General features: G+C 45.4%; 1 protein-coding gene across 2 annotated transcripts; it reads left to right on the plus strand.

Moving 5' to 3' along the window:
• The first annotated feature begins 7,470 nt into the window (after positions 1–7,470).
• PARD6A (par-6 family cell polarity regulator alpha) lies at positions 7,471–24,618 on the plus strand. Of its 2 annotated transcripts, none has more exons than XM_087971548.1 (3): positions 7,471–7,682; positions 13,061–13,283; positions 23,349–24,618. In XM_087971548.1, the coding sequence occupies exons 1-3, from the start codon at positions 7,620–7,622 to the stop codon at positions 24,140–24,142; spliced, it is 1,080 nt and encodes a 359-aa protein (XP_087827674.1). In that variant the 5' UTR covers positions 7,471–7,619; the 3' UTR covers positions 24,143–24,618. The 2 variants fall into 2 exon arrangements, with proteins under 2 accessions (XP_087827674.1, XP_087827673.1); XM_087971547.1 differs by having other exon boundaries at positions 7,487–7,682; positions 23,352–24,618.
• Positions 24,619–26,435: the final 1,817 nt, after the last annotated feature.

Genomic DNA, 26,435 nt, shown 5'->3' on the forward strand with positions numbered 1-26,435 from the left:
CGATATGCACTCAGTGAGAACAACATTAGGGGAAGAACTTTCATGCTGTTGCAGATATCTGCTAAGTTGCTGATTAAGAGCAGACACTACATCTGACAGGGCAGAACATGCAAACATGCTCGGCATCAGCCTGGCGGCCTAAGATAGCCACCGGGTTTTCTGCAATTCACATTCTCGGCAGAAGTGATAAGACCTTGGACAAGTTGCCAAGGAGGGACTGTTTTCCGTGTTTTACACCCAGTTCGGTTGTTAAAAATGTATCGAGCAATTAAAAACCATCAGCCTGGTCAGAAGATAATATTACTTACTAAGCATGAAAAACTGGACTCCCTTTCCTGAATTTTAAGGGCATAAACCGGACATGGGCAGATCCAGCCAAAAAAAAAAAAATCAGCTACTTGGAACAAAAATAATCCTCACTCAACAGGAAACCACAAATATGCCAACCTATTATTTGAGCTCAACTCCATCTCAAATCATGGCATTCGGGAGCCTGTTTGGTTACTGCAACATCACCATTCATTCATTGGCTTGGTTATACACAGTTGACACTTTTCTTTGGGGCTTCAATCTATCTCTAGAACAGGGGCCTTCAGACTTGACAGCTGTAAGACTTATGGACTTCAACTCCCAGAATTCCTCCTCCAGTCATGTTAGCTCAGGAATTCTGGGAGTTGAAGTCCACAAATCTTAAACTTGCCAAGTTTGAAGATCCTTGTTCTAGAATCTAGTTCAGCTAGTAACCTAATCTCAGCTCAGCTGGGTTGACAGAAGAGGCTTCTTTGTTATATAACAGGGCTGTAGGAGAGCAATTTAAGTTATAAAACAGATTCAGAAAGGGAAATGGCCAGGAGCCATCAAACAAAATGACTAGAACTTCAGCCCAGCTACCTGATGCAGTGGCTTTTAAGTGAAGCACACACCTTGTCTTTCAATCCTCTTATTTAATTGATGTACAGGGGGGTGATTTATTTTTCCACCCAATGTTCTCCAACGAAAGAATTTCCCCATGAATTTCTCAGTGTCTGGATTATTTCAGAAAAGCAACTTTCTTCTGTGGTACTGAATAACTTGAATAGTTATTGAATAGTTATTGAATGAGTCACTTCATGAGAACTTTCCTGGAGAATTAATGGAACAATGGGGAGCTTGCAAGATTGTAGAGCACTGGAGAGAGGATAATACAGCAAAGACAAGATATTCAGAGTCTTTCAGTACTAAATAAATACACCTCAAATTTTTTGCATAAGCATCTTCTTTCTAAAATTCTAAAGCTAATTCTATTTCTGCATATTGGGTGAAAATTGCTATGGAAAAATGCAAGATCATTTTTCTACCTATTTAATTATTTAATATTTCAACCTATTTTTATGGTGGCCCTATGTACAGAGTACAGAGAAGAGCAACAAAGACATGGGGATAATTGGGTTATGTTTAGTTTGATGAAAAGAAGGACTAGGAGTGACATGATAGCAGTCTTCCAATATCTCAGGAGCTGCCACAAAGAAAAGGGAGACAAGCTATTTTCCAAAGCGTCTTGAAGGCAGGACAAGAAGCCATGGATAGAAACAAACAGTGACAGTGAGAACAATTAATCAGTGGAACAAGTTGCCTCCAGAAGTTGTGGATGCTCCAAAACTGGAAGTTTTTGAGATGAGATTGGATAGTCATTTGTCTGAAATGGCAGAGGACAGTGATGGCTAACCTTTTTGTTGTTGTGTGCCAAAAGTACGTGCGTGTGCATATAAGAGCGTGCATGCGTGCCTGCACCTATAATGCAATGCATATGTGACCACCCTGCACTCCCACAGCGCACATGTGCGTGGGACCCCCCGCGCTCCCCCTGCCTCCCTGCACATGTGCACGCGTCTCCTGCATGTGCCCTGTCCCCCCCATTCATGTGTGGCAGATACCTGAAAATCAGGTGGCTGGCAGGAGGTGTGCGTGCATGCGCAGTGGAACTGAACTTGCGTGCCTGCAGAGATGGCTCTGCGTGCCATTTCTGGCACGTGTGCCAAAGGTTCACCATCATGGGCATAGGCAGGGGTGGGATTCTACCAGTTCACACCTATTCGCTAGAACCGGTTGTTAACATTCTAAGCAGTTTGGAGAACCGGTTGTTAGAAGAAATTACTGGCCTAATCCTGTAAGGAAGGCAGGAAGGAAACATTCTGGTGTTGCTTACAGAAACTGCCTCTCCGTTAACCTTATTACATTCTTGGCAGGACTAGACTTCCTGTCTCAGGAATGGAGTTTTCTTTCTCCCTCCTTTGCTGGTACTTTGCTTGTGTGGAGTGACCATTCAAAGTTACAATGGCACTGAAAAAAATGACTTATGACCATTTTTCACACTTACGACTATTGCAGCATCCCCACAGTCATGAGAGGCCAGGCGAGGAGATGCGTGCCTCGACGTGAGTGATATTGAGTTGGCCACACCCAGCCAATAACATGACCACCAAGCCACACCCACCCAGTCACATGACCATCAAGCCACGCCCACCACCTAAGCCACGCCCACAGAACCGGTTGTTAAAAAATTGAATCCTACCCCTGGGCATAGGGTTTCCTGCCTGAGGAGGGAGTTGGACTAAAAGACCTCCAAGGTGCCCTGAGAAGCTCCATCTCTCTACAGTTGCACTGATATGCCACTGGTTCAGTTGCCTACATCCTTCTGTTCCTTCTGTTTTGGCAGAATTGAGCACGCATTGCTTGGAGCTATGAAAACCATTTGGCCTAATGGATCCGGTGCTGGATTACCAGCCAGGAGACCGGGAGTTTAGTCTTGCCTTAGGCACAAAACCAGATGGATGGGGATGGACTTAGTCAGGCCTTCCCAGCCCCAGGTAAATGTTGGCCACAAAAATTATTACTATTATTTATGGAATATATATATTCAGGGACCGGTTCCTGTTGTCACCAGTAATCAGGACTGATTAAAGCAGGGATGTAATAAAAGAGGGCTGAAGAACATTTGGAAATTGCTTTTTCAAAGCATAGACAGAGAGAGAAAATAAATAAATAAATAAACCTACAGCTCGCTTTTTGCATCTACTCACTATCATCAGCTGGACCAGCTGGTCATAAATCCTGCAGGGAATAGACCAAAACGTTCTCATTTATGTTGAATCACCGGCATGCTCCACGCCTTCTAAGCGGTACAAAGCCTCCTTCGGAAGGCACCCCTTACAAAAGGAAGGTTAAGCCAGCCAAGGACACCCAAGGAAGCTGCTGCAGAGCAAAATTAGTAAAGGTTTCCCACACACATTAAAACCAAAACTGGGATTTTTGAATGGGCAAAGTATGCCAGAAAAGGCCAGACCTTCAAAAGATGACAGCCATAGCCGCCATCTTCTTCTTAAACAAGTTGCTGGGCATTGTCAGAACTCATTTATAAAGGAAGCAAGGGGGTCAGGGATAGAATTGCATGAATTTATGTGCGATCAAGAAATATTGGGCAGACATTTTTTTTTCTCCTCTCACACAATTGTTTATATTTCACTTTTATTATTTTTACAAAACACTCCAGGGAGCAAACATATTCAACGTGCCTCCTTCCTGCCATTTTCCCACCAACAACCACCCTGTGAGGTGGGTTCAGGGCAGTGGTGGGATTCAAATTTTTTTAACTACCTGTTCTGTGGGTGTGGCTTGGTGGGTGTGGCTTGGTTTGGTGGGCGTGGCTTGGTGGGCGTGGCAGGGGAAGGATACTGCAAAATCTCCCTCCCCTCCCCACCCCACTAGCCTGCTTTCCAGCTCCGTTCTCCTGTGCAGGGCAACAAAAGAAGACCCAGCCAATCAGCTGGGACTCGGGAGGAAGAGAAGAGATGGGGGCAGGCCAGTCACAGGTAGCATTTGCCAGTTTTCCAAACTATGCAAAATATCTGCTACCGGTTCTCCAGAACTGGTCAGAACCGGCTGCATACGACCTCTGGTTCAGGGGTGGGCTGCTGGGGGTTTGCAGGGGTTCGGGAGAGACCCTAGCTAAGATTCTGTGAATTTCGGAGAACCCCCAATTTCTGGCCCTGCCCAGCCTGCCCCAGCCCGCCTCTCCCAGGAGTCCCCACCTGGCCGGTTTTGGATCCAGGTAAGTGCAAGGGAGGGCTAAAAACGGGCCTCCCGGAAGTTTGGGAAGGCCGGAAATGGGCCCATTCCGGCTCCCAGAAAGCTTTTGGAGCCCAGAGAGACCATTTTCACCCTCCTCGAGGCTTGAGGAAAGGGCAAAAATGCCCCGCCCTCGCCGTGGTGCAGGAGGTCATGCCCACCATGGCCAAAACATGTTATGGCCACGCCACCCAGCAACCGAGCAGTAAAGGCCGGTTTGTTTTAATGTGTGTGGGAGGCCTTTACTTTGCTAATCTTTTTGAAGCCCACCCCTGGGTGGGTTGGGTTGAGAAAGGAAGGTTGAGAGAGTTTGGCCCTAAGACACCCAGGCAGATTTCATGGCTAAGGCGTGACTAGAATTCACAGCCTCCTGGTTTGTAGCCTGGTGCCTGAACGACTAGACCAGGGGTGTCCAACCTTGGTAACGTTAAGCCTGGAGGACTTCAACTGCCAGAATTCCCCAGCCAGCAAAGCTGGCTGGGGAATTCTGGGAGTTGAAGTCCTCCAGGCTTAACGTTACCAAGGTTGGACACCCCTGGACTAGACCATCATCGTAGAATTTTGTCACCTGCTTAGAAGTCTTCAAAATAATTTATTATCTTGGCATGGAAAGTTTAAGGGCCATATATATCACTGCATATCAGTTGCTAAGGATAGAAACAGAGGAGAATGTATATTTAATAATCTATGTTTAATAGCTTGCTTATAGCCTTTCTAGAAGCACTGTATTAGTCTCTGCAGGAAGCAGGCTTCATTCAAAATAGCATGTCCTACTTTCTTAAAAAATAAAGATAAAACATGGTAAAATACTTTGAACACTGGCCGAAATGATACATAAGGTTCACACTGTTGTTACCAGTTCCTGCAAATTTTAATCCAAGCTCAAAGATTTCTTTAAAGTTGTTTTTCAAATCTATAAAAATAAGACTGCAAAAAAAAAACCTTCCCAAATCTAAACAGATTGTTTCTAATCGTTCTGTGTTAGAAAAACTGGGCAGAGAAAAAAACAAATCTAATGTCTTTAATCCACAACAGAAAAAGAATCAAAGATTCCCCCCCCCCCCAGACATTAAATACCATGACATGAAAAAAAAGACATGAGTTTGGGAAGAGTGCATTTACTCAAGGTTTCAAATGCTTTACACTCCACTTCCTCCCTTTTCTGGTTTTAAAGCTGCAAACAGCAAAGACATAATTGTGCTACTGCTGGTTGGGGAATTCTGGGAGTTGAATTACATCTATTTTTTGAAGTTGCCAAGGCTGAGAAACATTGTGGCTTTAGGCAAACATATATGAGCTTCTACATGCATTACTTTCAGCTGTAAAGTGCTGTAAACAGTGGGCAAAACAAAATCTAGAGGGAATTAGTTCTGAATGGTCTGTTAGCCCAAAATTACTTCAAGAATAATATAGTTAAAAGAGGAAAACTGAACTGTTTTTAAGCATTCCTAAAAATAGAAGTGGGTGGGGGCAGGGCAGCCACTAACCATGATTTAATTTAAGTAACTAACTCCTACAAAATTCAGTTTTTCCTTGGTAACCATAAGTTGCAGGAAACTTTTTTTTAATCTCCAAAACGGCACCCAGGCCTTTGACAGGCTTCGCTGTTTAGTCTAAAACAAAGGTCCTTCAAACTTGGCACGTTTAAGACTTGTGGACTTCAACTCCCAGAATTCCTGAGCTAACATGACTGGAGGAGGAATTCTGGGAGTTGAAGTCCACAAGTCTTAAAGCTGTTAAGTTTGAAGACCCCTGGTCTAAACTAAGCTAAAAGTGGGGCCATTTGGGAAGACAGAATTACCCAGCCCTTTAGTACATTTCCTCAATTAAAAAAAACAACAACAATTCAGTGAGTGAGCTTTAATTAAACCCTTACATGAAGCTCCATTCTTACTTGATAATATTTAATTACAAATATGCAAAAAAAAACACAGTGTATTTATTTTGTTAGATTTTTAGGGACAACTGCAGTTCAAAACAAAAAGAAATAGATATCCATTTCCTCCCAGGCACTTCTACTGTACTGAATATAGTTGAGACAGCTAGAGAGGAATAAGACAGCACAAGTAAGGCGCTAAGCAATGTTTCTGAACCTTTAAAATGTGTGGGTTTCAACTCCCAGAATTCCCTAGCCAGGAATTCTGGGAGTTGAAGTCCACATACCTTAAAGGGAAAGGACTAAGGGCACTTTAGACCAGGGGTCTTCAAACTTGAGAGGTTTAAGACTTGTGGACTTAACTCCCAGAATTCCTCCTCCAGTCATGTTAGCTCAGGAATTCTGGGAGTTGAAGTCCACAAGTCTTAAACTCGCCAAGTTTGAAGACCCTTACTTTAGACCCAGACAGGATGTTATGTATCAACTGCATTTGCACGTTATGCTTCACAATAATCGTCCAGAGGTCTCCAAACCTGGCAACTGTAAGACTTGTGGACTTCAACTCCCAGCATAGCTGGCTGAGGAATTCTGGAAGTTGAAGTCCACAAGTCTTAAAGTTGCCAGGTTTGGGGGACCTCTATACTTAGATCAGTTAATCTGCCACCCTGAGCTTGCACAATATGGAGCCCTCAAATAACTAGGTTGCACTGCATCTCTTACGGATCCTCAACCTCGGTCTGTGATTTGGGGGAGGGTTTCAAAGGTTTCTTTGCATCCAATCCATTCCTCCAAGGGGCCACTCATCATCTGATACGCCCCCAAGAGGCACCCCGGCCCCGTTTGCTGCCCCCGCTCTCTTCCAGGTTGTCCTCTGCCCTCTCTTGCCCACACCTCTGCTTGGACAGAATCGGAGTGGTTGAGAGTGGGATCCCTGAAGATCTCATACTGGATCTCAGATGGAGGATGCTCGCTTTGGCTTCGTCAAGCAGCAAGTGGGCTTATAGAGACCTCGCCAACCCCGGCAAAGGGAAGCAGGGTCTCAAGCATGGCCACTTTAAGCCTGGGGACTTCAACTCCCAGAATTCCCCAGCCAGCTTTGCTGGCTGGGGAATTCTGGGAGTTGAAGTCCCCAGGCTAAAGTGGCCATGCTTGGAGACCCCTGCACGACGGTGACTCAAAGGCTCAGGTAAGTTTCCCCCCTCTTTTCCCTTCCTCCCCATTGAAGAAGCCAAGCGACTCTGAATGACGCTGAACGGTCCAAACTCGCTATGATCTCACCCCGCGGGATACACCTTGGACCAACCGCAACCCCCCGCCTCCACCGGAGTTCGGTTACCTAGACGACGTTGTCAGCATCCTTCCGTCCGAACGCCGCGGAGGTTCTGAACCCGCCCCCTTCGCCCCCGCCTGAGCCAATGGCGCGGCCCCTCTCCTTCTGCTGGGGGTGACGTCATGGACGGTGAGTTTTATTCCCCCCTCCCTCCCTCCCTCCTGCTGGCTGTCCCCGTTCGGCGGCGGCGGCGGCGGAGCAGCAGCAGCAGCAGCAATAATAGCCGGAGGAGGAGGAGGCGGCGGCGGCGGCGGCGAGACACCCGCGGGGCGATTGAGGGCAACCCCGGCCCTGCCCGGCGGGCGCAGCATGGCTAAGCACCACCGCACACCGGCGCGCAGCTCGGAGCCGGTCATTGAGGTCAAAAGCAAGGTGAGCCAGCGGGAAGCGGGGCTTTGCCCAGATCGGGGACGGCTCCAAGCGGCGGGCGGGGAGAAACCCTCCGAGGAGGCTGCGGCAGTCTACCCCCCCGCCCCCCCGCGAGATGCAAGGCGAGAGCCGCCGGGCCCAGGCAGGCAGCGGTGCAATGTCGGATGCCGGGCTGAATGTAGGATGTCGGCCGCGCGGCAGGTGCACCTAGGAGCAGCCTCCTCCTCCTCCTCCTCCTCCTCCTCTTCCCAAGCGGGCGTTGGGTCTCTCGACCCGGCTCGACCCGGCGATCTCTTGCCTGGGGAGGAGGAGGAGGAGGAGGCGGGTGGGTGGGGGATCGCGACGCATCTGCCTTATTGCTGGGCGCAGCGCTGCGCCGGCCTCGGAAGCTCGGCCTAACGGGCGGCGGGGCTGATGCTTTTGATGGGGATGATTAGTATTTGCTCCGATCTGGAGGGATTTCCGCGCGTTGCTGGTGCTGCTGCTGCTGCTGGGCAGCCTGTACGTGAGAGAGGAATCGCCCGGAGTTTTTTTCCTCCTAGGTGATAAGCACTCACACACACACACACACACACACAGCCGCCACCGACGGGTTATGCAATAGTGCGGGGTTTGCAAAAGGGGAGGGGGGGGCGGCGGCTGAGGGGATGTCTCGGTGTAGCAAATGCACCCCCCCACCCCCAAGGATGGAGAGGGGGGGTGAGTATCCCTAATCCAGGGAGGCTACTGGCTTTGCTTCTTCTGGGACCCCCCTGGTAAAAAGGGAGGGTATCCTTTGTTGTGGGATACCACAACACATTGAAAACACACACAAGGCATGGAAAATCAGAGGGAGCATGGGAGTGCTTTGCTTTAGAATAGAGAACGTAGAATAAACAGAGTCAGAAGGGACCTTGGAGGTCTTCTAGTCCAGCCCCCTGCTTGAGCAGGAAGAAGCTGGTTTCGCCGTTGAGTTTGCTTGTCAGAAGGTCGCAAAAGGGGAAACCCACTGTCATAAGTGTGAGTCAGTTGTCAAATGTAAATTGCATGACCCTGTGGATGCTGCCATGGTCATAAGGGTGAAAAATGGTCCTAAGTCACTTTTTTCAGTGCCCTTGTAATTTAGAACAGTCACTAAACGAACTCTTGTAAGTTGAGGACTACTTGTATAGGGTTACCTATATTGGTTGCAGTTAATGGAAGCGGCATTTCCGTATTTCCAGGAAAGGCTATTGCACTGTAATCTGGTTCACACAACCATTTGTTGACTTGCCTGGGTTGATTTTATTGGATGAACTGGGAAATTGGGGTGGGTGATTTGATATGTGGAACCGAGAAAATGTGGTTTGTTCAAATGCAGCGGGGTTGAATAAATCACAGTGTAGTTTAATATAGTTTGATATTTGAATACACCCTGTTTAATGTATGCTGCTCCTAACGGATGGCTGTTGTTATTGATTGTTGTAGAGATTAGAAGTAGCACTGAATAAGGAATTTTGTTTTGTATGGTGTTAGCCTGGAGGAGCTGAGACCTTGCATGAAAATCTTGTATGCTCTCAGTTATTGTAATAATGGGCCATATGTTGCTCTTTGTTCATAGTTGTCTTTGGAGAGCATAACATTAACTTCTTGCAACAGAGCAAGAAAACCTTTTAAAAAAAGTCTGCTGTTGTTTGGATCCTCTGGAGAATTCCAAAGTTCACCAGGTGAAAAAGAAATACAACCTTCATAATGAAAAAGACACAAATGTAACCATAAATAGTATAATAAAAACACAGCGTCTATTTCATAATGAGGATAAATAGCAAGGACTGAATGTGATTGCTTTCAAGGAAATAATGTGTGAGATCAGGCTTAATAGACAACATTTTGACTTGCCTGATCCACACTGAGTGAAGAGGAATTGTCTTGGGCCATGTATAAAATATACAAGTGTATGAATTTGTGGGGCTGCATTACGAGGACCACATGTGGCGTGTGAGTTGTGGGTTGGCATGCCTGTATTAAATGGTTGAAAAATATCTGTGCGCTTGAAGAGAATGACTATGTAAGACGTGCCTGGATAGCAGAGGTGGTCTTCAGCAGGTTCTGACCAGTTCTGGAAAACCGGTAGCGGAAATATTGAGAAGTTTGGAGAACCGGCAAATGCCACCTCTGACTGGCCCCACCAACCCCATCTCTTCTCTGCCTCCCATTGAGTCCCAGCTGAATGGCTGGGTCTTCTTTGGTTGCCCTGCACAGGAGAACGGAGCTGGAAAGTAGGTTAGTGGGATGCGGAGGGAATGGGGATTTTGCAGTATCTTTTCCCCTGCCACGCCCACCAAGCCATACCCACTAAGCCATACCCACAGAACTGGTAGTAAAAATCCCACCAGTGCTGAATAGTTACTGTCATGGGCTTCTCAGGACCTGGGGAAGTTTGCAAAATATTAAAGGTATACGGAGAATGTGCTTTTATTTGGAAAAGGAGTTGCCGTGTCCCCGGGAAATCAACAAGCAGTTAGCAAGAAGATCAAGAAAATCCACAACAAACTTAGAGATGAAATGACTGCTATGCAAAGGAATCCATTTGGCAAGACATTTTTTTTTAACCTAATACCTTTTTCCCCTTTTCAATAGGCAGGTAGTCCTCAACTTACGACCACAATTGAGCCTAACATTTCTGTTGTGAGACATTGGTTAAGTGGTTTTGCCTCATTTTGCAACCTATCTTGGCGCAGCTGTTAAGTGAATCACTGCAACTGATCAGTTAGTAACCCGGTTGTTAAGTGAACCTGGCTCCCTCCCATTAACTCTGCTGATCAGAAGGCCGCAAAAGGGGAACATATGACCCAAGGACACTGCAACCGTCATAAATATGAAAGTTGCCAAGCTTCTGAATTTTGATCACATGATCATGTGGATGTTGCAACAGTTGTTAAGTGTGAAAAATGGTCATAACTCACTTTTTTCAGTGCTGCTATAATGTTGAACGGCCACTAAATGAACTGTTATAAGTCGAAGACTACTGTCATGCCCTTCTTAGAGTTGGACTCTGAGGGAGCGGAGGAACAGCCGACAGGGAGTGTAGGTGTGGCTCCAGAGGCTGTGGAGGAGGCTGGGGAAGGGCAGAGGCTGGCTGGGCAGTCAGAGGAAGAACTAGGCCCATCCCCTCTTCATCCTAGGATATGCAGGGAGGAACAGAGAAGGAAACAACTTGGCTTACGAGAGAGGAAGCGGCCATGATCCCCCTCATTAGTTGCAGCTGGGGAGAATAGCATATAAGAGAGACAGTTACAACACAGCATTGCCAGAAGCAAAACGTGTTTTATTTTGGTCTGAAGTTATCTGGTTGGCGTCCTTCCAACAGACTGTGCCTTGTTATCTCCTTGAATTTGGTAATTACTTATTCTGGTCTGTTGTGGAATTTCCTTCATTGTAGTTTGTTTGGTTTTTTATTTCACCTCTATCTGCTCATTAAGTTCGGACAGTATTGCTTTCTTTTGAAGACTATTTTTGAATACGTTACATCTCCAACTGAGAATTATTGAACAGTGGGGCCGAGTTGGAAGGCATTAAAGGACATTTATTTACGTTTTGGATTTTCTTACGTTTGTGTTACACTCTGGGTCATCACAAGTACCTGTATCTAATTTTAGCTGGTAAGCAGCTGCTAAAGCTTGACAGGTGCCTTCCAGGTGTGTTGGAAGTATGACTTTCCAAATTAGGGAGCAGTGGGCTGCGGATTCTCAGAACACGGTCCTAACATATCCAGAGGGCATTAGTTAGAAAAGCTTCTGTCAAGGAAAAAGAAAAAAAAACTTTATTTTCCATTTGGATGATTCTGTTGATTGCTGGGCACAACTCAGGCTGGAAAGATCAGAAATTCAAGGCATGAATTCACAGTTAGCGGAGATTAAAATCAAAGGTTTTGAGAGCAGGAAATGAGCTAATTCTAATAACATGCCCAGCCTCTGTATCCGTTTTTCCATTTAAACAGCAAATATAGAAGAGAAGATGCTGTGTTGTACATATTTGAGTCTCTGAGAACGACGTTCATGATCTTCCTTGAGTACAACATCATGTAGCTACTCAAAACTGACTACCTGTCTGTCCAGGTAGTCCTCGACCTATGACCACAATTGAGCCCAAAATTTCTGTTGCTAAGCGAGACGTTGGCTGAGAGAGTTTTGCCCCATTTTACGACCTTTCTTGCCACAGTTGTTAAGTGAACCACTGAAGTTAATTAGTTAGTAACAAGGTTGCTAAGTGAATCTCTACAGTTCTTAATTTAGTAAGACGGTTGTTAAGTGAAACTGCCTTCCCCCATTGACTTTGCTTGCCAGAAGGTTGCAAAGAGTTACACTGCAACCGTCATAACTATGAGTCAGTTGCCAAGCACCTGGATTTGGATCACGTGACCATGGGGGAGGCTGCAACGGGTGTTAAGTATGAAAAATGGTCGTAAGTCACTTTTTTCAGTGCTGTGATAAGTTTGGTCTCTAAATGAACTGTTGTAATTCAAGGACTACCAGTATAGTATTTAGCAAATCCTTAAAACAGTTCTGAATAGCAGTAGCACTTAGATTTAGATACTGCTTCACAGCGCTTCGCAGCCCTCTCTAAGCAGTTTACAGAGTCAGCCTATTGCCCCCAACAATCTGGGTCCTCGTTTACCGACCTCGGAAGGATAGAAGGCTGAATCTACCTTGAGTTGGTCAGGATTGAACTGCTGGCAGTCGGCAAAGTTAGCCTGCAATATTGCATTCTAATCACTGCTCATCATGGATGGATGGATGGATGGAAGGAAGGATGGATGGATGGATGGACAACAGCATTAGTCCTTAGACTTATATACCGCTTCACAGTGTTTTCCAGCCCTCTCCAAGCGGCTTACAGAATCAGCCTATTGCCCACAACAATCTGGGTCCTCATTTACCGACCTCGGAAGGATGGAAGGCTAAATCTACCTTGTTGGATCCTCTGCCCTCCAGGTGTCTTAAAGGACTGTTATTTCCCGGTATTCTCTTAAAACCGCTATAGAGTGTTTTGTTTATATCACACCAAGCCCTGGTTTGTGTTCATTGTAGTTTGACAAACTCAAATGGATTGTCTCCACGCCCTGCTTACCTTTCCCACTAAGCCAAAAACCAAACAAGCACATGACAGCTTGTTGGGATGTGTCAGCGCAGGTGGTGCTTTGCTGGGTATTTTCTCCAAACCGTGAAAAAAGGTAGTTTTCATTTGAAGAGGGGTTGGGGGGTGGGGAAGGTGAATTAAGAGAGATCTCAACTTTCTTTGCTGCTTTGGAAAGTTTTCCCCAAGGCCAGTTTTCTTTACTTTTTCTTTTTTTCCCCCTGCCTTGGCCAAGCGGTTTTATCGGTTTGGCTATTATTTTGTGTCTGTTTTTGTCTTCTTGGCAGTTCGAGGCTGAGTTCCGCCGTTTTGCCATGAAGAGATCCAGCGTGGGGGGTTTCCAGGAATTCTATCAGCTGATCCAGAGGGTCCACCAGATCCCTTGTTCCGAGGTCCTCCTGGGATACACCGACATCCATGGAGATCTGCTCCCCATCAACAACGATGACAACTATCACAAGGCCCTGTCCTCTGCCAATCCTCTTCTCCGAATCATCATCCAGAAGAGAGGTAGGTTTAAATCTTGAGGATTAACCCACCCACCCCTCACCTCTTTTACGTGTTCTATTTCCGGTGGTGTGTGCTTTTATTTATTTTACTTATTTAAAGCATTTTTTAAAGAGTTAAAATGAGGGTCATTGCTTCAGGTTCTCATCAAATGCTGAGAAAGATTGATAACTTTCATTCAGAATAGTAAAAGGAGTCGTGCGTTGGCTGACAGGTAGAACCCACACACTCACAATCAGGACACCGTGAGTTCAATCCTAGGTAAGGCAGATATTTCTCTCTCTGGGGCACACTGAGAATATATCTGCTGAAACAAAACTCTGCATTGGCGACGGGAAGGGCACCTGGCCATTAAACACTTAGAGTAGTGCACAGTGGCCTAAAGGTGGAGCTCTCGCCTCACAATCAGGAGGCCGTGAGTTCGGTCCTAAGTAGAGGCAGATATTTCTCTCTCTGGGCACACTGAGAATGTGTCTGTCAAACAAAACTCCTCACTGGCGATAGGAAGGGCATCTGGCCAGTAAACACTCAGCTCCATTCAGTTGCCCAGACTCCTCCCCGCAAGGGATTATGGGCTCGTTAAATGAAGACGATGATTCTGAATAGGAAAACAAATCAATTATGATATATTGAGAACAATATTATATTGGCTGCTGTTTGGTACAGCAAGCAAACAGGACAGGTATAGACTCCAACAGATGAAGTTAAGACTGTGGAAAGAACCACTGCAATTACCTGCATTTTATGGAAAGGCCCATATTGTGCAAGTCAGAAGGAGGGCTGAGTTGATATCTGCAGACGCTTCACATTCTGGACACAAACTGTTTCAACTCTTCCCCTTGGGATGGCGCTATGGAGCGTTACATGCCAAAACAACTAGACACGGGGACAGTTTTTTTCCCCTCGTGCCATCACTCTAACTGAATACCTAATTCTCACAGTGCTGCCTAATTTCTGTGTGTATTTACCCATGTAATGTAGCCGTAGCATTATCATTTATCCTTCTATTATCTTCTTTACAATGATTATCATTATTCTGTTGTTTTCCGTGTGCACTGAGAGCCTCTGCAACCAGAGGCAAATTTCTTGTGTGGCTAATCACATTTAGCCAAATATTTATTTATTTTATTTATTTATTTATTTTATTTTATTTTATTTTATTTTATTTTATTTTATTTTATTATTTTATTTTATTTTATTTTATTTTATTATTTTATTTTATTTTATTTTATTTTATTTTATTATTTTATTTTATTTTATTTTATTTTATTATTTTTATTTTATTTATTTGTCAAGCAAGTATTAGATAACAGGTATAAACGTAAACATGGTTATGAATACATGAAACAGATACGAATAAAAAGAAACAGGGACAGGGACGGTAGGCACATTGGTGCGCTTATGCACGCCCCCCAATAGAGTATTCGATTCAATTCAGTTTTAACATTTTGAGTTCAGGCAGATTAACAGAGTTGGAAGGGACCCTGTAGGTCAGGGGTCCCCAACCACCGGTCCATGGACCGGTACCGGTCCGTGGAACAAGTCCTACCGGGCCGCTGGTTTGCTGGGCGCCGCCATCTTTTTGATGAAAAAGTGCTTCCGGTGAGCTTTTCCGGGTGAAAGCTCACGGAAGCACTTTTCATCAAAAGATGGCGGCTAGCTTTCGTGAGCTTTTCCGGGTAGAAAGCCATTTCTACCGGAAAAGCTCACGAGAAGCGCCGCATCTTTTTGATGAAAAGTGCTTCCGTGAGGTCACCGGAAGCACTTTTTCATCAAAAAGATGGCGGCGCCAGCTGTGCGTACCGGGCGGGCGCCCAGCTGATGCCGGTACCGGGCGCGGCGCCCAGCTGATGCCGGTACCGGGCCGCGGCATAAAAAAGGTTGGGGATCACTGCTGTAGGTCATCTAATCCAATTCCCCTGCCCAAGCAAAGACCCTACACCAGGGGTCTCCAACCTTGGCAACTTTAAGCCTGGAGGACTTCAACTCCCAGAATTCCCCAGCCAGCTGGCTGGGGAATTCTGGGAATTGAAGTCCTCCAGGCTTAAAGTTGCCAAGGTTGGAGACCCCTGCCCTACACCATTTCTGACAAATGACAGCCTAGTCTCTTCTGGAAAGCCTCCAAGTGGTGAAATTTCTTTGCCTATTTGCAGTCACTAGGTTATTGGCTGTAGGAGAAGGGGGACAAAGGATTAAAAAAATATGATGGGGAACATGAAACCAGGGACGGGAAGCTCAAACGGACACCATCCCTTGTGTACCTATTTAAGGAGGGTGGACTTCAACTCCCAGAATTCCCCAGCCAACCTGGTTGAAAAAACGGTGTCTTAGGCAGTCCCAGGCAGTAGGTGCGATGGTGAGGAAGGGTGGGAATTGCAGTTTAGCAATATTTGAAAGGGAACAGCTCCCTTATCTTTGCCTACCACAAATGCCTGACTAGGGATGTGGTGTTAATAATAGGGCTTTTAAAGATCAGAAGGGAGAAGATTAAGAGGTTTTTTTTTAAAAAAAAATAGTTGTGCTTTGATAGGAGATGTTGTTTTAAATGGGTTGAAAAATCTGCTTTCCAAAACTTAGCTAGCCCGTAGGAAAATACGGACTGGTCATTGATGACCCTATGTTCTGACCTAACCGGGTTCCCAGAGAGCAAACACAGACAAAGCCAGCAGCCCCCACCTTTTAAGGTTTAATCACAATTCTGTTCCTTTACAGATAAAAGGCTGCTCTCTAACAATTAATTCCGACAAGAAAGAGCCTTGTCAAGTTGTTTGTCAAGGCTGCCAAAAACCCAGAGATAAGAACTAATTTACAGAATTCTCCAAACGCGAACTAATATGTCCACCAGTTGAGTTTCAGAGCTTCTTTGCTTTCTGCAAAGAACGCTTTTCCAAACCTGGCTTGTATCCTCTTGAGGGAGGGGCTATTACCTTGCAGCCTTACTCCCGAGTCGCCTGTGCTGCTGTAATTGTTCTTTCCTCCGAGCAATCCTTCGTGCATGTGCACTTAGCACAGGCTCCTCGGGAACCTCCTCATCGCTGCTGCCAGCCCCCACAATCTCTGAAGGCAGCAGTCCACTTCTTAATGGTCCTGTCCCCTCATCGGAGTCCTCGCTCTCCTCAGCCATCTGCACCTCTGACGGCTAACCACAACACCCTATAATGAAATACTATGAGTTGTAATCTAGGATCTTGTAATAATTTCAGTAATCAGAGTCTTCTTCCTCTGAATCTGGGCATTGAGGGGGATTCCCATATTAAGGAGGGTCCTTTCATCAGAGACGATCTGTGCAGTAGTAGCGCCCTCTTGCCTTAAAGAAGAGAAAATAAATTTGTATACTTTGCGATAACAATAGAATCCAAAGATGTTTGTGGGCTGAAATCCTGACAGTTGACATTTGTTGTGCAATTTAAAAAAAAATGACATGAGCGTATTTGTCAATGTTTGATTTGACTCCATCGAAGTTTACATTTTTGCATATTACTTATTTTCATTCCAGCATTGGAAGGATTAGAGCAGAGTACAAAAGAATTGAACATTGGGGAGCCGTATGTAAAGATACTATCCCAGACATTCAGACTTGAATTTATACCTTCTGTTAACTCAGTTGGTAACTCAGTTACCTTAGTTGGCTGGGTTTGCACCACATGCTAAATAAAAAAAACCCAAAGAAATCAGATTACTTAGCTCAACGTTTAGACCCAAATTCACAAGCTGCAGTGCATGTATTCTTAGCTCCTGATCTGCCATTTCAGGTCTTTCAAAAACCTATTCTGAAAATGATCTTGTCTGCTGCCCAAGAAAAGTTGCCCTCCAGGATTAAAAGTCTTCTGATTTACTAATAATAACGAGCATCGCATTTCAAACAGCACCGGGCTGTTGGCCTTTAAACGTACATTGTGAGAAATAAAAATCCAGCTAATCACAGATTACCAAGGTTGTATAAACTACAGATCTGAAAAAGAGTTTGCAAAAAGAGTTAGGCAACGGTGACAGAGCATCAGGCTGGGCAGAGGGAACTGGTGGGAGCTGCTGGCATGTCTCTCCGCAGTGAAGTTTTGATCTCATCAGTCGGTTGGCATCCAGTAGCAGCAGTAAAGTTCATGAGACGGTTAATGTGATTTATTTGGAATCAGGGCACATACCAGAGCTGGCCATAGCCAACCACTGGCCAGAAACCAGCTTATGTTTTCATATCTCTTTTCTTTCGTTTTCCTGTCTTCTCAGAGCTCCAGAGAGAATGGCTTCTGAGAACGGTTTCTGGCGTCTTGTGTGCGATGGTACACACTGAGCTGAGAGATGATAGGGAGAACAATGCCCACTTCCAGTGGGAGACCCCATGGAGCACATCTTGTCCAAGATTCCTGGCAAAACCTGGAGTTGATGTAACTTGGATCACTTCCTGGAGTGGGGAAAAAGATTCTGTTGTTCAACCCAGGCTCCCAGGCTAAAAATAAGCCGCTGTACCCAAAACACAGGATGATATTTATAACTTGGGATCTGGGTCTGCCAAGGTGCTCCATTTAGGCATGGCCATCTGGAAAGGCCTCTTCCTTTTCCTCTCTCTCTCTCTCTCTCTCCCTCCCTCCCTCCCTCCCTCTCTCTCTCTCTCTCTGAAGATGTTTCACTTCTCATCCAAGAAGCTTCTTCAGCTCTGACTGAATGGTCAGAATCCTTCCATTCCCCACCATCCCGTCAGAGCTGAAGAAGCTTCTTGGATGAGGAGTGAAACATCTTCAAAAGAAAAGCAAGAAAGTCCAGTTGCCTCTTGAAGAAAAAAAAAAAAGCAGCTTTGGGACATCCAGCCAGGTTATTGTTTTTATTCTTCAAATCCATGTTATGATGTAAGAGATCCCTTAACCCAAACCTGCTTCTCTGCTGCTTGTATGCGATCTTTGGCTTAATACCGAGAGCTCATTCATAAATTGTATCTTACCCGTATTCTCGGTGGCTTGTCCGTTTAAGAACTATTCCAATTTTATCACACTACGCTGCTTCTTTTGGCTACTTGTTATTTCTCTGTGGACTGTTAGCTCTTTCTACCATCTGTTTCGTTCTCAAAACCAGTTTGGCTGTCGGTTAGTCTGGCTGAGAGAGAGAGAGACAGAGACAGAGAGAGAGAGAGAGAGAGAGAGAGAGAAAACCATTCAATTTATATAGCGCACAAAGTCGTAAGATGGATAGACCCCTTTCTGTTCCTGTCTCCAGAGCTCTTCATGGATCAGCAGGCCAACCTTCTCTAGTCTGACATCCTTCGTATGTGTTTGATTACTCCTCCCCAAAACTAACCATGACTGCGAAGGTTGGGTGACGGCCATTGTAGTTCATCTACTCACCGAGGCGTGGAAAATGTGAAGCGATGGCTCCCTGAAGCCTGAAAAGCAGCTCTGGTGTCCCTCCTTATAAAAAGAATTCTTTTACACATAGCCCTCAGGTCTTGCCAGCTCCTTTGCATTCTGGCATCCCCCTTTTTTTGACGACATATGGTATAAAAACTGGCAGAAGCATGAGAGTTGTTTATGTTTTCCTTTTGCACCTTCCCATTGCTTTGGAAGGGAGCAAGGCTTCAAAGATATGTCTACTTGGTCTTGTTGTTACCTTTTGGCAAATCATACTTGGGTTAGTTGCAAAACAAATGACTCCCTCTTCTCCTTCCCCGGCCCTTAATGCAGCGGTGGCTAACCTTTTGGGGCTCCTGTGCCTAAAAATGGTGTGTGCGCTTGCATGCTGGCACTTGCGTGCCTGCACACAGAAGGCAATGCACCCCCCAACGTCCCCTACGCCTGCGTGCGTAAACCCCACCCACCCACCCCCGCCACCCGCTTACCTGCACTGCCCCTCACAGCTGATTTTCAGCCAGTTTGAGGCCTTTTTTGGCTTCCCAAAGGTTTGAAGAAGGCTTCTGCAGGCCGAAAACTAGCCCCGTTTCATCACTTCTGGTATTTTCGGAAAAACAGGAAGTGACAAAACGGGGCTAGTTTTCAGCCTGCAGAAGCCTTCCTCAAGCCTTTGGGAGGCCGAAAAAGGCCTCAAACGGGCCGAAAATCAGCTGTGAGGCATGCGCAGGCCCAGTGAGGTAAGTTTGCCTGCAGCTTGCGTGCCGACACAAATGGCTCTGCGTGCCACCTATGGTTTGCCATCATGGCCTTAACGGAATCATAGCAATATGCCTGCAAACTGGATGTTCTCCCAGGCCTTCAGATCGGTCCTTGGCAGTTTTTTACAATGTAGGGAGCTGGATTGTCCAGATTCATGGGCTCTTCTCTTTTCGTTATTTCCAATTTTGTCTTTTTTCTTTCATAAACAAACTTTGCCTTTAGAGCTCAGGGAGGCATGGGCAGTAGAAATGTAGAGCTGACTCGTATCTGTCAGCAGAGGAAGAGAAAGTGTCAAACAAACGGTGGGATTCAACCTGGCCTGCTTCAGAGGAGGGCTGAAACAAATGGCTTGAGGTCAGAACAGAATAACAGAGTTGGAAGGGACCTTGGAGGTCTTCTAGTCCAACCCCCTTATTCAGGCAGGAAACCCTATGTAATTTCAGTCAAACGGTTATCCAATCTCTTCTCAAAAACTTCCAGTGTTGGAGAATTACAACTTCTGGAGGCAAGCCGTTCCACTGGTTAATTATTCTCACTGTTAGGAAATTTCTCCTGAGTTCTAGGTCGTTTCTCTCCTTGATTAGTTTCCATCCATTGTTTCTTGTCCTGCCCTTCAGTTGCTTTGGAGAATAGCTTGACTCCCTTTTCTTTGTGGCAGCCCCTCAGGTACTGGGAGACTGCTATCATGTCACTCCTGGTCCTTCTTTTCATTAAACGTAGACATACTCAATTCCAGCAACTGTTCCTTATATGTTTTAGCCTCAGGTCCCCTAATTATCTTTGTTGCTCTTCTCTGCACCCTTTCTCAACATCTTTTCTGCATTGTGGCGGTGGCCAAAACTGGATGCATTATTCCAAGTCTGATTTTTACCATTGGGCACCCAATGTTTTTTTATTTACCATTGGAATATGTCAATTCTAAATAATAATTTTAATGAATGTGTGTATTTGTGTCTTTTACTCTGCTTAAATGCTAATATGTAATTATTTTAGGTCAGCAAACGTTTAACTAAGTCATCCTATGGCATTATGGCACAAAACACCCCTCCCTCCACACACATCCCTTTTTAACCCCTTGTTCAATATGGAACAATTGGCAGCCTAAGCACATATATTTTGAGGGTTTCAGCGAAGGTTATTTCTGATGAATTCTTGCGGGATTCAAACCCATTGGTTGCCTTCTTTGTCTGGGGCACTGGCTGTGGCAATGGTTAAATGCTGTGGCCCTTTGTGTTCTGTAGCTGAGATCTACAATATAATGCCTGCGGGGCATAACTCAAAGTGTGATTAAAACTGAATTATTCATACTCCTTTGTAATCCTCCCAGGCTGTGCTCTGTAATCCTAGAAGCAAATGCCACTCAGAAGTAGGGTGAGAGGAAGGAGGCAACCCTTCTGGGAGGAGAAAAATATTGGATTTATCTTCTTATAGCAAGGTTTCTCAACCTGGGCAGTTTTAAGATCGGCGGACTTCAACTCCCAGAATTCCTCAGGTTGGCCATAGTATTGTCAGTATTCCAGCGTGTAAGTATAAAAGCACCCAATTATTCAGTTTTCCTTAATCCTCACCCCAGTCTGGCAGGTTTCCACGAAGAGAATAACTCATATTCTAACATTCCATTATGTAACATAGATAAGAGGATTATCCTTGGGTGATTAAGTCATATGGCCTGGTGCTGTGCCTTGCTTAGACAAAATCAAAAATGGCACATCTGGCTGATGTTTCTCCTTGCCAGACAGACACCACCTTGGCCTTCAGCTATTCTACATCCCAAACGCTAAATCGTTTTTGCATCACTAAACCATCCAGCACTTTCAAAGTATCCGATGTTGGGAGAAAGAGAGAGCTGTGAAAAGATAGATCACTTGGGTGATCCAAAGGCACGAAGGATTACAAAAGAGCACCCCAAGAGATGGAAACTCAGAATTTAGCACCTAATATTGCTGGGTAGCCAATAGGGAGAGAAAGGCAACTTTGTCACAATCGGGAAGCTGTGAGTTCGATCCTAGGTAAAGGCTAATATTTGGAATAGACTCTCCTGCTCGAGCAATGGGTTGGAGTAAATGACCTCCAAGGTCCCTTCCAATTCTGTTATTCTATGTTAAATCTATGTTTGTAAATGGGTAACATAGGTATGTTTGTGTACAAATATACACATGTATGTATGTATGTATCCAGGCCACATGGGAGGTGATAAGTGGCTGGTAAGCTATTAGATTTGGGATCTATGTGTCCGCTTTGGGAGCCATATTCCATGCTGCCACATAACCTAAGAGAGTGGGCGGGAGGTGATTTCAATTGAGTAGCTCTAAGTGATAAAATTCTTTTGTTAGTTCAAGGTCATTTAGTGTGGCGCAGGATGAAATAAGGATCTTACTTCTGGACGGATGCTTGATTGGCCCATGAGATGTGATGACGGCCAAGCGGGGATAGATTTGTAGTTTGGGAAATTGTGGGAAGCCCGAAAAAACTTTTAGATTCGGTTTTCCACAGATGTGCCAGTTGCTATTCTAATCAAGGTACTTTTGAGATACCATGTTTACCGGACTAGAGAGCGCATCGGAATATAAGCTGCACCCACTAAATTTTAAAAGAAAAAAATATTTTTAAATATATTAGCCACACCAGACTATAAGCCGCAGATATATATGTTGTGAAATGGGATATTTACACAGAAAGAGAAGAATGCTCTTTGCATGCAGCCAGAAGTCTCCAACGTCTCACCATTGATTTATTAACGCCAAGCTTACGTGCAGCAGCTCTATCCCCTTCCTAGATAGATTGATTGCTGTCAACTGAAGAGCTGCATCATATGCTTTTCTTCGTGTACTTTCCATGATGAGGGTGTGAAAAATATTTTGCGTTCGTGTGTGTCGTGCTGCTTGTGTCGAGTGCGCTAAAAACTACCGGTAGCGTCTTCTTCTTTGCATTGACCTCTTGCGTCTGTCACTTTTTTGCACCCCCTGATGGCAGTTAGCAAAGAAAAATTGATAGATAAGCCGCATTGTTGTACAAGCCGCAGGGTTCAAAGCATGGGAAAAAAGTAGCGGCTTATAGTCCGGAAAATACAGTATGTTTGTCTCAGAGTAACTGATTGGAATGGAGGTTTGCTGGAACGCTGGCATTTAATTGTGGAAAGCCGAAAAAACTTTAGATTCGGGTTAATGTCAGCATTCCAGCAAACCTCAAAATGATGCTATAGAGCATTGCACACCAGAACTAGAAACAAGGACAGTTTTTCCCCCCCATGCCTTCACGCTGCTAAACAAATAATTCCTCAACCCTGACCAACTATTTACAAAGTCTGCATTAGTATTGCTATTAATCTTCTGATCACTCCTTATCACCCACCCCTCCCACTTGTGACTGTATGACTGTAACTTTGTCGCTTGTATCATTATGATTTATACTGACTGTTTCCTAGTATGATTTGATTGCTTATTGTAACCTATGACTATTATTAAGTGTTGTACCTGATGATTCTTGACTCTTGACGTATTTTTTCTTTTATGTACACTGAGAGTATATTCACTAAGACAAATTCCTTGTGTGTCCAATCACACTTGGAGAATAAAAGAATTCTGTTCTATTCTATTCTATTCTATTCTATTCTATTCTATTCTATTCTATTCTATTCTATTCTATATTCTCCTCTATTCTATTCTATTCCTATTCTATTCTATTCTATTCTATTCTATTCTATTCTATTCTATAGTTCTCTAGTCTAGTCTCTATATTCTATTCTATTCTATTCTATTCTATTCTATTCTATTCTATTCTATTCTATTCTATTCTATTCTATTCTATTCTATTTCTATTCTATTCATTCCATTCCATTCCATTCCATTCATATTTTCATTCCATTCCATTCCATTCTATTCTATTCCACCCCCCACCCACCCCCCACCCCACCCTATCGCTGGGGAACTTCCCCTTGTGACATTTTCTTGTTTGTTTCCTTTGTTCATTGCAGCAGAAGCCAACGCCAGCGTCTTTGCCTCCAACTCACTGCAGCGGAAGAAAAAGGGACTGCTGCGGCCGGCGCACCAACGGGCCAAGCCACACCTGTTGATCGGCATGCCTCAGGACTTCCGCCAGATCTCCTCCATTATCGACGTGGACATCTTGCCCGAGACCCACCGGCGTGTGCGGCTCCATAAACATGGATCCAACAAGCCCCTGGGCTTCTATATCCGGGATGGGGTCAGTGTGCGAGTGGCGCACCACGGGGTGGAGAAAGTGCCCGGGATCTTCATCTCCCGCTTGGTCAAGGGCGGCTTGGCAGAGAGCACCGGACTTCTGGCTGTCAACGACGAGATCCTCGAAGTCAACGGCATTGACGTGGCGGGCAAGTCGCTGGACCAGGTCACTGACATGATGGTGGCCAACAGCCACAACCTCATCATCACCGTCAAGCCGGCCAATCAGCGTAACAACGTGATCCGCAGCAGCAAGGCTTCGGGGAGTTCCGGCATGTCCACGGACAGCACGCCCAGCCAGCAGACGCCTAGCCCGGCTTCCCAGTACCTGAGCAACTGTAGCACCGCCGAAGGGGAAAGTGACGAAGAAGGAGACCTGGTCATCGAGAGCGACTTGCCTGCCAGCTGCCCCAATGGGGGTCTCCTCGACAGCCTCCAGCACAGCCTCTCGCTCTATAGCTCCCAAGGCTCCCTGCCTTCCCTGAACAGTCACAGCGGCAGTGGGAGCCCCATGCGGGGTAGCAGAGCAGGAAGCCTCCAGGAGGATGGCACCATCATCACCCTATAGCCTTTGGGCGGCAAGGTCTCTCCTTCCCGGTTCTACTTGAAAAACATGGTTTCTGGGGTCAGCGTGGAAGAGCCACGCCCTCCTTGACCATCGGAGGTCAACTCTAGAGATTGGAACCAAGGCTCGCCCTCACTGAGCCGGACATGCACACACCCCCTTCATGCTCCGATGGTGCTTCTTGCAACCAGGTTGACTGGGGCAGTTGGAAGGACCAACTTGCCTTCTCCCAACCCTTGGCTGCCCCAGAGGCTCTCTCTCCTTTCCATGTCCAGGGGGCTAAAGGGACGGGCCTCCTATTACTTTCTTTGGCCTCTTACCTGTCTTCCAGGTAGGGGAGGGCTGGCCTCATTCATCCCCCAAGCTCTGCCTCCACCAACTTCTCATGAGGTGTTTGATTTTAGGTGTTTTTACGATGACATATGTGTGTCACAGTTAATATATTGCAACAGACTATTAAACCATGGGGTTTTTTTTTATACAGTGTTCCTTCACATTGTTTTATTTTATTTTTGAAAGAAACCTGCAGGAGGGATAGGAGGAGACGACAATGGAAGGAAACCATCCTGAAAGAGAAAGAGAGAGAGAAACTGGTCTGCCTCTGAGAGACAGGCACCTGTGTCCATTTGAAGTGGCGGCTTGGCAAATTCAGCCACGTCCCTTCCTCAGTCTCTATGGCAGGCAGATTAGATAACAGATAACCAGAGTTGGAAGGGACCTTGTAGGTCATATAGTCCAACCCCCTGCCCAAGCGGGAGACCCTACACCCGACAAATGGGAGTCCGATCTCTTCTTGAAGGTCTCAAGTGATGGCGCTCCCTCAACTCAGGCAACTTCTGTTCCATGGGTTGATTGTTCTCCCTGTCAGAAAGTTTCTCCTTATTTCCAGGTTGAATCTCTCCTTGGTCAGTTTCCATCCATTATTCCTTGTCTGGCCTTCGGGTGCTTTAGAAAATAGCTTGACCCCTTCCTCTCTATGGCAGCCTTTCAAATATTGGAAGATGCTATCATGTTTCCAATATTTGGTCCTTCTCTTCACTAGACCAGCCATGCCCAGTTCCTGCAACCATTCTTCACTGGGGGTGAACCACCCCCCCATTAGCCAAGAACACTCCCAGGCCTTTTAGCAAGTGAGCAAAGAACCTGTGCCAAGATAATACAACTTACATGGTTTATTACCAAGACCACATTGGTGAAGATCCCAAAACGGTCTTCATTTTCTCCCACGATGCTATTGAACGCCTGCTGATAGGAACGGGGTGTAGGTTGGAAGGGCAGCAGACAAGGGGAATTTCTTCCATAAATTAAAAGCAGATGTTTCTCAACCTTGGCCCCTTTGAAGATGGGTGGACTTCAACTCCCAGAATTCCCCAGCCACCCATCTTCAAACGGCTGGGGTTGAAAGACCCTGGGCCAAAGGGTGGCTTTTATTTTCATCTTTTAGAAGGGGACCCAGAGTGATCTCCAAGAACAACAGCGAAGCTTCTAAGCACTTGAAAGGCTAATCTTGTATGCCAGCCTTCCGCCCAACGATGGTCCTTCCATCTGTCTGGAGGGCACCAGGTTGGGAAAACTATCTTATTTCTCACTAAGGGGGCAGATTTTGATGTACACATTGCGTTCTTGATGCACGTATGGATCTTTGCGAGGTGGAACCTACTGTCTTTTCATGAATGATCAGGAAATGGTGGCCACCCACTTACTTAAATCTTCTCCAGCCAAACAAACAAAAGAGAGGTACTGATGCTTTCAAGCGAAACCTACTGTATTGATCGCAGCAAGTCAGGGCTGCTTTTCTCCTACAGTCGGCTAACAGCACTTGAAAGACTGATCATGCAGAAACTTCATTTACTTTTTAAATTACAGACACTCAAGATTCCTCTTGTTCACTTTAAAGTTTAACCAGCAGAGACACGGCCTGCAGGTTTTGGGTACTTGCTCTTTTGACTCATTCAGACCTAAGCGAAATGTGGCTAAGCATCTATACCTGTCTGTTGTCTGTCTGTCTCTCTCTGTGTGTCTATCTACATATCTGTCTATCATCTATCTATCTATATGCATCCATCCATCTACATCCATCTCTATCCATCCATCCATCTATCCATCCATCATCTATCTACATCCATCCATCCATCTACATCCATCTCTATCTATCTATCTATCTATCTATCTATCTATCTATCTATCTATCTATCTATCTATCTATCATCTAATCTATCCATCCATCCATCATCTATCTACATCTCTCTATCCATCCATCCATCCATCTCTATACATCTCTATCCATCCATCCATC

This window comes from Notechis scutatus, chromosome 9, assembly GCF_049901735.1.
Source record: "Notechis scutatus isolate UNSWTSFEM ecotype Mainland chromosome 9, rNotScu1.2, whole genome shotgun sequence".
In the NCBI taxonomy this organism is placed as follows: domain Eukaryota; kingdom Metazoa; phylum Chordata; class Lepidosauria; order Squamata; family Elapidae; genus Notechis; species Notechis scutatus.

What these genes read in the sequence shown, in the direction of transcription:
- PARD6A (XM_087971548.1), top strand. Translation starts at nt 7,620, where the DNA reads ATGGCTAAGCACCACCGCACACCGGCGCGCAGCTCGGAGCCGGTCATT. An exon ending in TCATTGAGGTCAAAAGCAAG is followed by an intron (nt 7,683 to 13,060) that starts GTGAGCCAGCGG and finishes TCTTCTTGGCAG; the next exon opens with TTCGAGGCTGAGTTCCGCCG. An exon ending in AATCATCATCCAGAAGAGAG is followed by an intron (nt 13,284 to 23,348) that starts GTAGGTTTAAAT and finishes TGTTCATTGCAG; the next exon opens with CAGAAGCCAACGCCAGCGTC.